Source organism: Engystomops pustulosus, chromosome 7, assembly GCF_040894005.1.
Source record: "Engystomops pustulosus chromosome 7, aEngPut4.maternal, whole genome shotgun sequence".
NCBI classification, from domain to species: domain Eukaryota; kingdom Metazoa; phylum Chordata; class Amphibia; order Anura; family Leptodactylidae; genus Engystomops; species Engystomops pustulosus.
Window position 1 is genome coordinate 3,169,773 of NC_092417.1, and position 17,864 is coordinate 3,187,636.

Below are 17,864 nucleotides of genomic sequence, written 5' to 3' on the forward strand. Positions count from 1 at the left end.
GGTGGGTGGGATCTTGTTGGGAGGGGCCCTAGCAGAGGTGCGGCTCCCAAACTGTAGCTGCTGGGTGCAGGAGAATATCAGTCCTGATAATTACTGGCAACATGAAAAAATGATGTCACGCGCATGTGACTGAGCTCAGGCCCCACATCAGTTCTAGATCCTGCACACACAACGCATTGTATAGACAGCGACCCCTCTCTGTACAGGAAAGGGTGGTCCACAGCTTCCATAAAGTATAATGGCAGGGAGGGGGAAACACCCCTGCCAATGCATTTCCAGGCTGGTAGTTGATAATAGCGCCCTCCTCAGGTCAGGAGCTGTTGATCACCTCTCTAGAAAGGTTCTGGAATCTGAATCTTATGTAATTGCAGCTGTAGATTCTGCCTGGCAAGGCAACAGTTAAATACAATGATGTGGCTGTGCAACATCCCCCACCGGGGCCTAGCCTTTTCTCGGGCCTGGAGGCAGCCGGGGCCCGCAGTACCTGAGTGGCTGGCGGTGGCGGCCTAAGCACGCTGTTGTCACGGTGCTTGGTACGGGGGAACCGGAGGGCTGTCCTACAGCCTGGCAGGTCTCCAGCAGGGTGGTGTTGGCAAGAAATGATGAGGGAGAGGCTGCTATAGCGGATCTCCCTGGGGCAACCCTTTAGTGTCCAGAGTGTGAGTCTCTGTGTAGTGGACAGGGTGCCGGTGATGAAGGCAGCCGTATTAGCAGGGACCAGACGGAGACAGAGGTTGAACGAAAACAACTTACAGTTCTTTATTGGAACCGTCAGGAACTGCAGCAACGTGCCTTTAACAGAGTGGTGGAGTGCTGAGATGCATTTGGAGGGAGCCACAGGAGATAGATCGCCAGCCTGGATATAGAGGGTAGGCCAGGAGGCAGCTGTGTCCTAATAGGAAGCTTCAGCTTGTCCTGTGGGGCTTCAGGTATCACCTTTAGAGGTAAGATGATACCCCTTTTCCTCACTACACTAACTCTAATCTATTACTCCACTCTTCAGAGGCAGGGGCTAGGCTCTTCCTGCTCTGGTATGGGCTAGACTGAGATTACGCACTAACTGAGCTGGTCTCTTCTCTATAACTCACTGAGCTGGTCCTCTGGAACTGAGCTCTAGAAGTTCTGATCTGAGCTGAGCTCAGACTAAGCTGTTCTCTGGAACTGAGCCCAGACTAAAAGCTCTGGAACATTCCTGGCCAGGGGGTTTTGTAACTTCCCCTTGGTCAGGTGGTGGCTGCTCCTCCAATCACATCTCAGCTTACATAGGACCGGATGTAATACAGATCATTGGATGATAGAACTTACATCACACAAAAGTTAACTTCTGCCTTGCCAGGCAGGATTCACCACTGCAATATCCCCTATGTCCTATAAGGACCATGTAGTGTAATGTTGTGACATCTTGTGGGGCGTATTCGCAAACACTCCCTCGCCTTGCATCGGCGAGGGTGTTGCAGCTGTATTGTTAGCTGGAAGGTGATTGGAGAGGAGCCACCACCTGACCAGGGGGGGGGGGTATATAACCCCTGCTGGGTGAGAGGACATGGTCTTCTGGTGAGCGCACGGCAGTCCCAGAACTGATGGTTCTCAGACAAATAGCAGACTGGTGATATCTGTGATATTCCAAATCACAGAAAACCACAAAAATTGTGTAATCAGATATAGTTACCTTGCAGAAGTATACAATCTAAAATTGTCTCAAAGGGCATAATCGTCTGCTGTCCATTTGCCAATTCGTAACTCAGACATATTTCGCTTACGGGCTGGGGTGGGAGGTGGCAGGTAAATATGTTGTCCCTATGGGGTCCCCTTTAACCCCCGCCCTGACAAGAGCAGTCTACAGCTTTCCCTGTAAAAAAATAGCCTGCCCCCTATACACGCCCATTACCCTGACGCATTTCGTCCTCTGGCTCCTCAAAGGGAATAAAGTGCATCGATGCTGGTACTGGCCATCCATCGGGGTGGCATAGCATGGGCCAGACATCCAGTGGCTTGCAGGTCAAATCGGGCTTATCGTAGGCTACACCCTGGTGAAAAAACTGCTCATCTCCAGTTCTGGGGGTGGACTAGGAGATACAATATCCGGCTGGCGTTCCGTTTGTGCCAGATAGATGGTACTTCCGCCTCTTCAAGTCTAAAGCCCCACCCCCTTATGTATCTGATTGGGCGGACCCCCCTATACAGTTGCTCCTATAGGCCCAGCACGTCCACATCGGGACGCAACTGCCCCGAGTAAATATCTTTAGATCCAGAGATAATATGATAACAAGGTCCGACCATATCTCTAAATTATACCCATTATCCGTGCGATGTGTCTATATAAAGAGACCCCCTTCCAGTAGAGGAGACCTAGAATTACATTACACATAAAGTTAGAGAGAAATCGAGCGTTTACGAGGTCACACATCCAATTGCCACCAACAGCCGGATGACAATCCTGGCATATACATCTGCGTCTTTATAGGGGGTGACATAACTGGGAGGCTTTTGTAGGGGGCTGTGCTGGCCTCAAGATCAGTAAATTTAAAGGAATGGTGTAAAAACCAATTGGTCATTGAGGCCATTGGGAGAGATGGTATCCAATGTAACGATCCAACCTGCCTCCTTCTGGAGGATCATCTTGTGCCACTTGCCGCTGTGCTCAGGGTATGAAACCGCATCGCTGCCGCATCACCGTTATGGTACGCCCAGACATGGTTTGATATTGGTTTGTCTTTTTTGTGGGTCTCCAAGATGTTCCCCCACTCTTCTACGCAGCTCCCTGTAGGTCTTACCCACATACTCAGTACCACACGTACGTGTAACTTTGTACATGACACCAGTCCTCGTGCAGTCTATGTAGTCTCTAATGGTCTAACGTTTCCTGTAACGCTACTTGTGAATGTAAGGGCAGGCAATAACTCCCAGTCACCCGCCTGACTATGGCTATTCACTAGACAATCTCGAGTGGAACCTCTTTTGTGAGAAGTGATTGAGGGGCTTAGGCCTACCAGATTTTTTTAAATCTTTGTTCATCAACAGAATGGGCCAATGTCTCTCCAGGATCTTCCTGGCATCCTCCGACCCATTGTCAAAAGTGGCTATGACCTTCAGTTTATCGTCTGATTCCTTCTTTTCTTTTGGTGGACCATGTAGAAGATCAGTATGACTTTTACTTAAACTGTCCTGATAAGCCTCTGAGGAACCTATCAGGAGACCCACGCTCAAGGAATCTGTCGTTTGCCGCCGGAACTCGTTTTCTGAACTGTAGTTTCAGTGTACCCGCAGGTATCACCCCTTGGGCATTCCTTTACGTAGGGGAAATGGGTGATGACTGTCCCATCTTAATAGTGAATTGGTTGCTGTTGGTTTGCGATAAATGGACGAGTGTAGTGTACCATCCGGTAATTTCGTGATCAGCGCGTCTAGGAACGGAAGGTTTGTTTTATAAATCTCTGATGTAAAATGCCTATATGATTCTGGTTGAGTGAATTTACAAAGTTGCCAAACTCATCCGGTCCCCCACGTTTCTGTTCCTCTGGGGGTATGTGTTCTCTAAAAATACGGGCCCCTGAGTCCCTTCCACCTCTTTTGGTACTATGTCCTTTTTTTATCTTTATAGGACCCTTCACTATCTGATACTCCCGCCTCTGTTGAAGAGACCTCCGTATCAGTGGCACAGGGTTGATGTCTTTGGCTCAATATGCAATAAACCCTATTCTCTTTGAAGTCCTGAAGGTCTCTTATGAATTGTTGATGCTTTCTATCTTTTTAGAAATATTGTTATTTATTCACTGTCTGATCCCTGGATATGGCTGTTACCACCACGGGCTCCCCATCCATCACCCAGGGACTCATCCTATAGACACCTCAGGGGTTGCCCCATGGAGAACAAGTACATCAGGACAGTCCTCCGGTCCCCATACTAAGCACCGTGACACTAGCGTGCCTAGGCTGCAACCACCAGCCACTCCGGTATTCTGGGTCCCGGCTGCCTCCAGGCCTCAAGTAAAGGCCCAGTGGGGGGTGTTGCACATTTATATATTGTGCACATCCTGTGATGCTGCCATGTGTTCATCTTGTTATTCCTGTGTAGGTGTTGTATAGTGTAGTTGGACATGTTTTTATATATTGTCCTCTTTGTGATGTAGTAGATTCCTGTATGATGCAGAGATCCAGTGCTCTGTGCTCTCAGCTCTGTGTCTCCCCTGCCTTGTTGTGCACTAGATCTCTGTACAAGCAGTTACCCGGATGCTGTGACATCATGCAAAAGATGAGAAAAAAGTCTGCTCACCGATTCACAGCAAGATGGGTCAAGGTCCGTGCTGTAGATCCCTCCTGGACTGGAGAAAGTAACACAATCACTTCTGGTTTGTTGATCCAGCAAACAGGACAATGACGCTGTCCGGCTAGCGGGTGTGGATCCTCTGGACCACTGCAGACGATGACACAAGCCACTACCTGGGACCGGAGTCTAAGGGGTGCCCGGTCTACACAAGAGCCCGCCGCAAGGCGAGTTAGACAAGCTGCAAAGTGGTACCACCAGGTCGTTCCTCAGGCGTGACATGTCTGCAGTGGCGACCAAGGTTGAAGTACAGAGACTGCTGGAGCCGGGGAAGGTGAGTGAAGCCGGCCACCGGACCCTGGAGAGGCATGGGTGCACCCGCGATCCGAGCCAGGGATCGCGGGAGCACCCGTGACAGTACTCCCCCTCCCCTTTGGCCTCCCCCTCTTCTTCTTGGTCCCAAGAAATCTCTGGAGGAGAGTCCGATCCAAAATGTTCTCTTCAGGCTCCCAAGATCTATCCTCCGGCCCGAACCCCTTCCAGTCTACAAGATAGAACCGCTTACCCCTCATGATCTTCATCTTCAGAACTTCCTTAACTTCATAGACATCTGGGGAAACCGCTACAGGAGCAGGAGGAGGGGATTGCTGGGAGAAGTGATTCAAGATGATTGGCTTCAGGAGGGAGACATGGAAGGAGTTTGGGATGCGCATAGATGGAGGAAGGCGGAGCTTGTAGGCCACGGGGTTGATACGCTTCAGCACCTCAAATGGACCCAGATAGCGAGGGCCAAGCTTGTAGCTGGTAATCTTCAGCTGGACATATTTTGAAGACAGCCACACTTTATCACCTGGAGAGAAGATGGGAGGAGGCCTGCGTTTCTTGTCAGCCTGGAGCTTGGTACGAGTGGAAGCCTGCCGCAATGAAAGGCGAGTCTGCTCCCAGATGGTCTTCAGATCGCGTATCAACTATTCAACAGCAGGAACATCCGTAGGCACAGGTAGAGGAAGAGGAGGACGTGGATATTGTCCATAAACGATGAAGAAGGGAGAAGCACAAGAATTTTCAGAGTTCGGGGAATTGTATAAGAAATCCGCCCATGGCAATAAAGCGGACCAGTCGTCTTGGCGAGCAGAGACGAAATGGCGAAGGTAGCAGCCTAGAGTTTGGTTGACTCTCTCTACCTGTCCATTAGACTGCGGATGGTATGCAGAAGAGAAGTCCAGTTTCACCTGTAGCTGATTACACAGAGATCGCCAGAAGCAAGAGACAAACTGAACCCCTCGATCCGAAATGATGAGCAACGGAAGTCCATGCAGCCGAAAGATGTTGAAAAAGAATAGGCTGGCAAGGTGCGGAGCAGACGGCAGACCAGGCAATGGAACGAAATGGGACATTTTTGAGAACCGGTCGGTTACCACCCAGATGCCAGTATTCCCAGAGGACAGTGGAAGGTCTGTAATAAAGTCCATGGCCATGTGAGTCCACGGGCTGCTGGGTATCGGCAACGGCATCAGGAGACCAGCAGGTTTGAGGTGTGATGGCTTGTTATGAGCACAGGAAATACAGGAACCCACGAAATCTCGCACATCTTTGGCCAGGTCTGGCCACCAATAGTAATGGGAAATAGAACACTGTACCCCAGGGTGTCCAGCCACACGAGAGCAATATCCCCAAGTCAGAATTCTCCTACGTAGGGCAGGTCGAACATATGTCTTGCCTGGTGGAAGCTGCCAGAGGTCCACTGAAGCAGCAAGAACCAGCCGTTCCGGAGGAACAATATGACTAGGAGCAGGATCTTCTCCAACCACATCTGAAGCACGAGAAAGAGCATCGGCTTTAATGTTCTTCTCTGCAGGGCGGAAATGTATGAGAAAATCAAATCGGGTCAAGTATAAATATGGACCAGATGACGAGCTCCTTCCAGAAGATAGCGCCATTCCTCCAAAGCTAGCTTTATGGCCAAGAGTTCCCGATCTCCAATGGAATAATTCCTTTCGGGAGGTGTGAACGTCTTTGAGAAGAAACCGCATGTGAAGGTACGACCTTTTGGCCCCTTCTGGGTAAGGACGGCCCCAGCACCAATGGATGAGGCATCAACCTCTAACTGGAAAGGCTTTTCCGTGTCAAGCCTTGTGAGTACAGGCGCAGAGGCAAAAGCAGACTTCAACCTAGTGAAGGCATCTTCAGCAGCCGGAGGCCATTGTCTTGGATTAGCATTCTTCTTAGTCAATGTCACGATGGGAGCCACAAGAGAGGAGAAGTGGGGAATAAATTGTTGATAATAGTTGGCGAAGCCCAAAAATCTCTGTGTGGCACGTAACCCCACTGGGCGAGGCCACTGAAGTACAGCTGCCAACTTGGAAGGATCCATTTGAAGGCCTTTATCAGAAATTACATATCCCAGAAACGGAAGACTACTCTGGTGAAATAAGCATTTCTCGAGTTTGGCATATAAACGGTTGCGCCTGAGGACCTGTCAGACATGGATGTGGTGAGACTGTAGGTCTGGGGAAAAAACTAAAATGTAGTCCAGGTAGACTATGACACAAGAGTAGAGCAAGTCTCTGAAGATGTCATTAACAAATTCTTGGAAAACAGTTGGAGCATTGCGGGGTCCAAAGGGCATTACCAGATACTCAAAAGGTCTGTCACGGATATTGAAAGCTGTCTTCCACTCGTCGCCTTCCCGAATACGGATGAGGTTGTATGCCCCTCGGAGATGCAGCTTGGTGAAAACCTTGGCACCCCGGAGTCGGTCAAAGAGTTCAGTGATGAGAGGTAACGAGTAGTGGTTTTTTACCGTGACTTTATTGAGACCGCGGTAATCTATGCACAGACGGAGGGAACCATCCTACTTGGATACAAAGAAGAAGCCAGCACCAGTGGGAGAAGAAGACTTCCGGATGAAACCCTTTTGCAAATTCTCCTTAATATAGGCAGACATAGCCTCGGTCTCAGGCACCGACAACGGGTATACTCGTCCTCGTGGAGGAGACATACCTGGCAGCAGGTCAATGGGACAGTCATAGGGGCGGTGTGGAGGCAGGACCTCTGCTTGTTTTTCAGAAAAAACATCAGCATAGTCTCGGTAGCATGCTGGAAGATTCTTCAGAGGCTTGTCAACCCGGGTAGTTGGCAAGACAGATACTGGGTGAGGAACTTCTAGGCAATGAGACTGACAGTCCAGACCCCAATGGAGAACTTCTCCCGTCTACCAATTAAGGACGGGTGCGTGACAATCTCGTGGTCGAAGTCCAGGCACAGGGTCAGGGCAGGCGGCAGAGATGCGAAGTCAGACTCCGGTCCGGGGTCAGCAACAGGAGGTCCAAGCGGAAGGTTATGGGAACACAGCACACAGGACAGCAGCACGGAGGAACACTGGTACCAGGGAACACGGAGGAGCTCAGGTAACACTGGAACACAGAGGGACTCAGGAACGCAGGAGACACAGGAACGCAGGGGCACAGGAATCTCAAGCAAATTGCAGAATAGCTTTCTCTCAGGCTGTGAGGCACAAAGATCCGGCAAGGGCTTGCAGGAAGAGGCAGGCTTATATAGAGTTAATGAAATGGCCAGCGCTTTAAATCTTAGCGAGACGGCGCTCGCGCGCCCTAGAAGAAGGGGACGCACGCGCCAAGCCGCGGGAGCTGCAGAGGACGCCGCTGGAGCCGGGGAAGGTGAGTGAAGCCGGCAACCGGACCATATACAATTTTACAATATTCCATGTAACAGCTTAAATGCTGTGATGCGATTTTTTAAGCTGTTACATGGAATATTGTAAAGTTGGATATGGTCCTGAAATAAAGCGAGAAGAAATTTTTATTTGACAAAGTGTTTGAGCATCATTGTCCTGTTTGCTGGATCAACAAACCAGAAGTGATTGTGTTGATCTGATTCTGTGTCCTGATTGGCTGGGCTGTTTGTGCACATTCATGTGGATGCCCTCATTGCCTCAGTGCCCTTAGCTGATGTCACAACCATGAAGTCCCATTCACTGCAGGAAAAGCGGAGAGGATTTTACAGATAGGGCTGATAGATATATGAGACTGTATCTCAGAATAGGAATAAGTCGGCAGCAGGATACAGGTATCACTGCAGAGGAGAACAGGCTACTGCACTGCCCTCCACCCCCGGTTTGCATCTATATAATAAGGTTAGATTATCATATGGATACGTATGGGAATGAGGGCAGTGCAGGAGCCTGTATACAGGGATCACAGCCCGGCACAGCATGGAGGGAGAGACCGGCCCATCAGCTGTTTGAGGGCTACGGCCCACAGAGAATCCTCCTGCTGAACTCTATGGCCAATCAGCGCACAGAGGCAGCGGCACATGAAGGGTTAATCATTATGGTAATGGATCTTCCTCTTCACATGAGAAATCTTAGTGTTTTCAGGAGCTGGTTGGGTGTCTCCCGGTGGTGTTGGGTGTAGCTGACATTGGGTCTAACTGTTCAAACCGGGAATGTGGCTCATTATGAAGGGACAGTCACGACAAGACTATTTTTTAGGGTAGAAATATGAACATTGGAGAATGTTGTTTACATATTCATGGCCATATATATATGTATATATGTATGTAGGGATTTCCCCCAACAGTCCTGGTTTCTGAGGAACAGTCCAAATCCTTAGGGTCTATTCCACCGTTCTGTGTGGAGAAGGGAGCCTCAGTTTCCCACTTCACCATTGAGCAGGAGTGATGACACCAATATATTACTGCCCTCTGAGCCACACACAGAAGTGGCAAGGGGTTACCGGGCCTAGGTGGGTATTAGTTTTTGGTTATGAAGGGGGTACATGAAATGGGGGCATTATAAGAATTGGGTGCACAAAAGTTGTACATTATCCGAGGGGGGGGGGCACAATAGTGAGTATTTTAAGTGGGGGGCACATTATGGTGTTGTTTAGGGTGGTGACAAATAAGAATTGGGCATTTTACAGTTTAGGGGCATTCTATAACATGCAAGTCACAATAATTGGGGCATTATATTGTGTGGGAGTAGAGGAAGGGGCATTATACTGTGTGGATAGGCCATAAGTAGACATTACACCAAGTGGAAGTCCCTAGGGGTGGCCAAAGACAGTTTGTAGCTTGTAAGGGGAGGAAGGTATTATTGTGTGGGGACATTAGGATATGGGTTCAGGGTGGATTAAAAGACATGTTCTGAAAACTTTTAAAAAGTTCTGACTTGGAGCTAAGACTCTCAGAAATAATCCATCATCACAGCTGCCAAGTAAATGTAAATGTAAGCTACCGGTGACATCATACATGTAGAGACTCGTCTTCTAGACCAAAATAACATCTTACATATATCCATGATATGGGTAATTGACTTGAAACACAAATATCATTAATATATCCAAAAATCAGGCACTTGGGAAAGTATCGCACATTTTTGAGCCCTGGAAGCTGTACACCCAGCTGCACTCCCAGCTAGTAAGTCGGCCAACCGAGTGAACACCTCAAATCTCAAATCTTCCACCATTCTGCCTGCTGTGACTTGAAATTAAATATAAAATACAAAGAAAAAACATAACATTCAGTTAGGTGTATCCACCAACACTTTACTCCTGAAGAGCTTTTCATAATTTGGTTGTTGTTTCTGTCTCCTTAGGATTCCGGAGATCCCCACACTATTGAAGCCATACTGCGAGCACCTGCTGAAAACAATGATGGAGAGATTGACTTTAAGGAATTTTTAGAACTTGTAGCAAAAGTTGCTGTTGCTTATTTTGAAGCTCTGAGGTCCAAGAAACATCCTCAAAAACATGTGAATTAACCCCAAAACAAGATTGAACCAAGAGAGAGGGCTCAACCCTGGATCAAATCCTCAAACATAACAAAACCCAGAAAGAAGATCCAACTGAGAAAAGTGAGCCAACTCAAAGACAAGCTCTAACCCAAAAATAACCTCTAACCCAAAATCAAGACCCAAACCAGATGAAGGACCCAATACTGAAACAGGACCCAACAGAGAAACAAAACCCAATCCACAAACAAAATCAAAACGAAAAACAAGATGCAGCCCCAAAATGTGATTCATTCCAAAAATAAGACCCAACCCAAAAAACAGAACCAACCAAGGAACAAGATTCCAGACAAAAATAAGAACCAACAGAGATAAAACACTGAAGCACAAGAAGCACAAACTAAGAAAGAAGGAACAAACAAAAAACAATGTTCAGTTCTTCTGCAAGATCAGACCCAAAAACAAGACCAAACCGAGAAACAAGAACCTATCCAAAAACAAGATCCAGCTCAGAAACAAGAACAAATCGAGAAGAAAGACCCAAACCAGAAATAACACTTTATAAGGAAGGAAGACTCCACTCAGCAAACCAAGAGCATAATTCAGCTCATGAGCCTGACCCTCAAACTGGCTCCAACCCAAAAGAAGATCCAACCAAACAAGACTCAACTCATCTAACTGAAAACATGATTCAGCTGTTCAGCCGAATGTGAAAATCAAGCATGGCCTGACCCTAAAACTGGGCCAAACCCAAAAAGAAGAGAAGTCACAAAAAGAAAATCTACCTGAGAAACAGGAACAAGAATCCAATCAAATTGACCAAAAAAGAGAACCTAACCCAGAAAAACCCAACCAAAATGGAAGATCCGTCTAAGATAAAAGACTCAACTAAAAAAGGAGACCCAATTCAAAAGCAAGACCCCATCATAAAGGAGAAACCAGTCATTTTGAAAGATCCTAAAACAAGATGTGACTGTAAATAGGACTAAAAAAGAGGACGCCGCTCTGAGTGAGGACCTAAGCAAGAAAGAAGACACAGCTCAGAACCAATGCTCTGTACAAAAAGATCCAAAGCAGAAACCAGATCCAACAAAGAAGCAATGTTCAGCCCTCATGCAAGATATGACCCAGAAGCATGACTGGACATTAAAGCAGGATCCAATCCAAAAAGATGACCCAAACAAAAAGGAAGATCCAACTGAGAAAAAAGACCCAACCAAAAAAGATGACCCAACTCAGACGCAAGAAACAACCAAAACAGAAGATCAAACTGAGAAAAAAGACCCAACCAAAAAAGATGACCCAACTCAAAAGCAAGAAACAACCAAAACAGAAGATCAAACTGAGAAAAAACACCCAACGAAAAAAGATGACCCAACTCAAAAGCAAGAAACGACCAAAACAGAAGATCAAACTGAGAAACATTACCCAACCAAAACAGAAGACCCGACTCAGCAACAAGACCCAACCAAAGAAAAGACCTGATTATTCAGAAAAATAGACTAATGAAAGTGGACCCAGCTCTGAAAGGGGACCGAAGCAAAGAGAAGACCCGGGTCAGAAACAAGTGGACACTGAAGAAGGATCCAAAAAGATGACCCAAACCAAGAGGAAGACCCAACTCAGAAAAAAGACCCAACTAAAAAGAAGACTCAACCTCAGTCTAATAAAATCACTGTCACCAGTCAGTCCTTGGTGTTTGTATAATCACTGCCACCAGTCAGTCCTCAGTCTAGTATAATCACTGCCACCAGTCAGTACTCAGTATAGTATAATCACTGTCACCAGTCAGTCCTCAGTCTAGTATAATCACTTCCACCAGTCAGTACTCAGTATAGTATAATCACTGCCACCAGTCAGTCCTCAGTCTAGTATAATCACTGCCACCAGTTAGTCCTCAGTCTAGTATAATCACTGCCACCAGTCAGTCCTCAGTCTAGTATAATCACTACCACCAGTCAGTCCACAGTCTAGTATAATCACTGTCACCAGTCAGTCCTTGGTGTTTGTATAATCACTGTCACCAGTCAGTCCTCAGTCTAGTATTATCACTGTCACCAGTCAGTCCTCTGTCTAGTATAATCACTGTCATCAGTCATTCCTCAGTCTAGTATATACACTGCCACCAGTCAGTCCTCAGTCTAGTATAATCACTGTCACCAGTCAGTCCTCAGTCTAGTATAATCACTGTCACCAGTCAGTACTCAGTCTAGTATAATCACTGCCACCAGTCAGTCCTCAGTCTAGTATAATCACTGTCACCAGTCAGTCCTCAGTCTAGTATAATCACTGTCACCAGTCAGTCCTCTGTCTAGTATAATCACTGGCAACAGTCAGTCCTCTGTCTAGTATAATCACTGGCAACAGTCAGTCCTCTGTCTAGTATAATCACTACCACCAGTCAGTCATCAGTCTAGTATAATCACTACCACCAGTCAGTCCTCAGTCTAGTATAATCACTGGCACCAGTCAGTCCTCAGTCTAGTATAATCACTGGCAACAGTCAGTCCTCAGTCTAGTATAATCACTGGCACCAGTCAGTCCTCAGTCTAGTATAATCACTGCTACCAGTTAGTCCTCAGTCTAGTATAATCACTACCACCAGTCAGTCCTCAGTCTAGTATAATCACTGGCAACAGTCAGTCCTCAGTCTAGTATAATCACTGCTACCAGTTAGTCCTCAGTCTAGTATAATCACTACCACCAGTCAGTCCTCAGTCTAGTATAATCACTGCCACCAGTCAGTCCTCAGTCTAGTATAATCACTACCACCAGTCAGTCCTCAGTCTAGTATAATCATTGTCACCAGTCAGTTCTCAGTCTAGTATAATCACTGGCACCAGTCAGTCCTCAGTCTAGTATAATCACTGGCACCAGTCAGTCCTCTGTCTAGTATAATCACTACCACCAGTCAGTCATCAGTCTAGTATAATCATTGTCACCAGTCAGTTCTCAGTCTAGTATAATCACTGGCACCAGTCAGTCCTCAGTCTAGTATAATCACTGGCACCAGTCAGTCCTCTGTCTAGTATAATCACTACCACCAGTCAGTCATCAGTCTAGTATAATCATTGTCACCAGTCAGTCCTTGGTGTTTGTATAATCGCTGTCATCAGTCAGTCCTCAGTCTAGTATAATAACTGTTACCAGTCAGTCCTCAGTCTAGTATAATCACTGGCACCAGTCATTCCTCAGTCTAGTATAATCACTGCCACCAGTCAGTCCTCAGTCTAGTATAATCACTGCCACCAGTCAGTCCTCAGTCTATTATAATCACTGTTACCAGTCAGTCCTCAGACTAGTATAATCACTACCACCAGTCAGTCCTTGGTGTCTGTATAATCACTGTCACCAGTCAGTTCTCAGTCTAGTATAATCACTGTCACCAGTCAGTCCTCAGTCTAGTATAATCACTGTTACCAGTCAGTCCTCAGTCTAGTATAATCACTGCCACCAGTCAGTCCTCAGTCTAGTATAATCACTGCCACCAGTCAGTCCTCAGTCTAGTATAATCACTGCCACCAGTCAGTCCTCAGTCTATTATAATCACTGTTACCAGTCAGTCCTCAGACTAGTATAATCACTACCACCAGTCAGTTCTCAGTCTAGTATAATCACTACCACCAGTCAGTCCTCAGTCTAGTATAATCACTACCACCAGTCAGTTCTCAGTCTAGTATAATCACTACCACCAGTCAGTTCTCAGTCTAGTATAATCACTGTCACCAGTCAGTCCTCAGTCTAGTATAATCACTGTCACCAGTCAGACCTCAGACTAGTATAATCATTGTCACCAGTCAGTCCTCAGTCTAGTATCATCGCTACCACCAGTCAGTCCTCAGTCTAGTATCATCACTACCACCAGTCGGTCCTCAGTGATATATAATCACTACCATCAATTGGTCCTCAGTTTAGTATCACCACCAGTCACTCCTTGGTGTAGTGTGATCTCTACCACCAGTCAGTCCTCATTGTGAAATAATCACTGTCACCAGTCAGTCCTCAGTCTAGTATAATCACTGTCACCAGTCAGTCCTCAGTCTAGTATAATCACTGTTACCAGTCAGTCCTCAGTCTAGTATAATCACTGCCACCAGTCAGTCCTCAGTCTAGTATAATCACTACCACCAGTCAGTCCTCAGTCTAGTATCATCGCTACCATCAGTCAGTCCTCAGTCTAGTATAATCACTACCACCAGTCAGTTCTCAGTCTAGTATAATCACTACCACCAGTCAGTCCTCAGTCTAGTATCATCGCTACCACCATTCAGTCTTCAGTCTAGTTTAATCACTTCCACCAGTCAGTCCACAGTCTAGTTTAATCACTACCACCAGTCAGTCCTCAGTCTAGTTTAATCACAGTCACCAGTCAGTCCTCAGACTAGTATAATCACTGTCACCAGTCAGTCCTCAGTCTAGTATCATCGCTACCACCAGTCAGTCCTCAGTCTAGTATCATCACTACCACCAGTCATTCCTTAGTGTTATATAATCACTGCCACAAATTGGTCTTCAGTTAAGTATCACCACCAGTCACTCCTCATTGTAGTGTGAACACTACCACCAGTCAGTCCTCAGTCTAGTATCATCGCTACCATCAGTTAGTCCTCAGTCTAGTATCATCGCTACCATCAGTTAGTCCTCAGTCTAGTATCATCACTACCACCAGTCAGTCCTCAGTGTCATATAATCACTACCACCAATTGTTCCTCAGTTTAGTATCACCACCAGTCGGTCCTCAGTGTAGTATAATCTCTACCACTAAACTGTACACAGTAGCTGCCCGCTCTGTTTTTGCTTCATTAGGGCCTGATGTAGCCTCTGAACCCAGGCTGGTGCTGGCTGATATGTTCAATCCTGCACCTCTGTTTTGAGACCCCATTCCCATTGTAGTGGCAACGTCTGGAGGCAGCCGGGGCCCAGAATACTGGAGTGACTGGCGGTTCCGGCCTGGGGCACGCTGTGGTCACGGTGCTTGGTATGGGGACCGGAGGACTGTCCTACAGCCTGGCCGCTCTCCAGCAGGTGGTGTGTGCAAGAAATATGGAGGGAGAGGCTGAGGTACTGAATCTCCCTGGGGCAACCCCTGAGTGTCTGTAAAATAAGTCCCTGGGTAATGGATGGGGAGCCCGTGGTGGTAACAGCCGTATCCAGGGCCTCAGATGGAGGCAACGTTGTGCAAATCAACTTATGGATCTTTATTGAACAGGTAGGTATAATACATACGGTATACCTGCCATCTGACTGTCTTACCCTCTAGGTTTTAGGCGCAAGCCTGTGGTCAGGAGTTTGACATAAAGATGGTCTGACACAGTCTTAGCTACATCCCTGCAAAGTCTAAAGAAAGAGGTTATATGCAAACTGACTTAAGTTGTGCAAAAACAGTAATCACAGTGGCTTTACCAGCCCAATGGGTGCACAGCTTAAAGGAAACCTACCAGTTAGAATGGTAGGGGTAAGCAGTAAGTACCGAGCACCAGCTCAGGGTGAGCTCAGGGTGAGCTGGTGCCGGTACTTACTTTCATTAGTGTTATTAACTGCTGTATCGCGGTTTTAACACTTTTTAAACTTTAGAGCAGAAAAGGCTTCGGCGGTGCGTGCGCACGCCTACATAGGAAATGCCGGAAATATTGCACGCGCACGGTCACGCCCAGCGCCGAAGCCTCTTCTGCTCTAAAGTTTAAAAAGTGTTAAAACCCTGATACAGCAGTTAATAACACATATGAAAGCTCACCCTGAGCTGGTGCTCGGTACTTACTGCTTACCCCTACCATTCTAACTGGTAGGTTTCCTTTAAAACGTTACCATGACGTTACTGGAAGCAGCACTGCTACCTTGGGTTGCAAGGCACACCATGTATTGTCTACACTGGGAAAGAAGCCTTTGCTTCATCGTTTAAGTGCTAATAAAGCTGGGTGAACACTGAATTGCTGGTTTTCTTTGTTGAAACTGTTCTGTACGTTATCTGAAAGACGTTTTACATTTTTAGTTGCTCAGAAGTAGGAGTGCCGAGCTCCGGGGCATCATCCTCATCAGCCGGTGGATCTGTAGAGCCCATCCTCATGGACGGATCTAAGAACAAGTAGATGGGCCCTCGAGCTAGTGCCATTGCTCCATCTGTAGCCTCCAACTCTTCTGGAGCCGGGTCATCACCCCACTGAGAAGGAATCGCTGGGAGGTCACCCCTCACCGGAACTTCTGGATCTGCTTCATCCTCAGCGGCTTCTTTGGCCATGGAAGACCCTTGAGAGCCGCACATACTTGCCACTGGAGAGTGTTTACCTGGACCAGTCCATGGATGGCATTGGGGCCTGTGCTCATGATGGCGGTAGACGGGGCACTCACAGGGGTCACTGTTTGGGGCACTGCAGATTGGGGAACAGCTGAAAGATGCAGCCAGGAATGCTCATTGTACAGATCCTTGTAGGCCTTTCTCTTGGGATCTGGAATCCAGAGGAGGCAGTCGGGGCCCAGAATACCGGAGTGGCTGGCGGTTGCGGCCAAGGGTGCGCTGTGGTCATGGTGCTTAGTATGGGGACTGGAGGGCTGTCCTACAGCCTGGCAGGTCTCCAGCAGGTGGTGTCTGTAAGATATGTCCCTGGGTGATGGATGGGGAGCCTGTGGTGGTAACAGCTGTATCCAGGGATCAGACGGAGGCAACGTTGTGCAAATCAACTCACGGTTCTTTATTGAACAGGTAGCAGCCAACTGGCCAGAGCAATGAAACAGAAGATCTAGATTCAGATACTGGAGTGGTCGTGGAGAGTGGTCCGCAGAAATAGTGCTCCAGCCTGGCAGTAGGTGCTGGGATAATGGAGATGGAGCTGTGTCCAAACTGTGGAAGCTGCAGCTCTGGATTAGAGTCTCCTGACTTTGTTCCCGAAATTGGTTTCTGTATTAGCAATGAAGGTGTGCTCCACACTATCTCTTCACTCTCAGACTCCTGTAGTCTGGACTGCTGACAGACTCTGAAGGACAGACTCCTGAGAAGGAGCATGAGGTCTGGACTGCCTGTACGCTGGCAGGGGTATTGGAATCCCTTAAATCTGGTCTTTGATGTTGCTAAGGTAGACTGGGCATCAGTGGAGGGCAGAATGGTGGAAATGTTATGTTCTCCTGGAGGTTGTATGTTCTCCTGGAGGTTATATGTTCTCCTGGAGGTTGTATGTTTTCCTGGAGGTTATAGGTTCTCCTGGAGGTTATATGTTCTCCTGGAGGTTATATGTTCTCCTGGAGGTTGTATGTTCTCTTGGAGGTTGTATGTTATTCAGGAGGTTGTATGTTCTCCTGGAGGTTGTATGTTATTCGGGAGGTTGTGTGTTCTCCTGGAGGTTGTATGTTATTCGGGAGGTTGTATGTTCTCCTGGAGGTTGTATGTTCTCCTGGAGGTTATATGTTCTCCTGGAGGTTGTATGTTCTCCTGGAGGTTATATGTTCTCCTGTAGGTTGTATGTTATTCGGGAGGTTATATGTTCTCCTGGAGGTTGTATGTTTTCCTGGAGGTTATAGGTTCTCCTGGAGGTTATATGTTCTCCTGGAGGTTATATGTTCTCCTGGAGGTTGTATGTTCTCTTGGAGGTTGTATGTTATTCAGGAGGTTATATGTTCTCCTGGAGGTTGTATGTTATTCGGGAGGTTGTGTGTTATTCGGGAGGTTGTATGTTCTCCTGGAGGTTGTATGTTCAGCTGGAGGTTGTATGTTATTCGGGAGGTTATATGTTCTCCTTGAGGTTGTATGTTCTCCTGGAGGTTGTATGTTCTCCGGGAGGTTGTATGTTCTCCTGGAGGTTGTATGTTCTCCTGGAGGTTATATGTTCTCCGGGAGGTTATATGTTCTCCTGGAGGTTG

The 17,864-nt window shown here is 47.3% G+C and overlaps 1 protein-coding gene across 1 annotated transcript in view; it reads left to right on the plus strand.

Moving 5' to 3' along the window:
* The window catches only part of LOC140069131 (protein S100-A1-like), a 35,366-nt gene extending 23,662 nt beyond the window's left edge, over positions 1-11,704 (plus strand). Inside the window, exon 3 of the mRNA XM_072114494.1 lies at positions 9,882-11,704. Coding sequence (XP_071970595.1) covers positions 9,882-10,046 — 165 coding nt within the window. The 3' untranslated portion in view covers positions 10,047-11,704. The remainder of the gene's footprint in view (positions 1-9,881) is intronic.
* Positions 11,705-17,864: the final 6,160 nt, after the last annotated feature.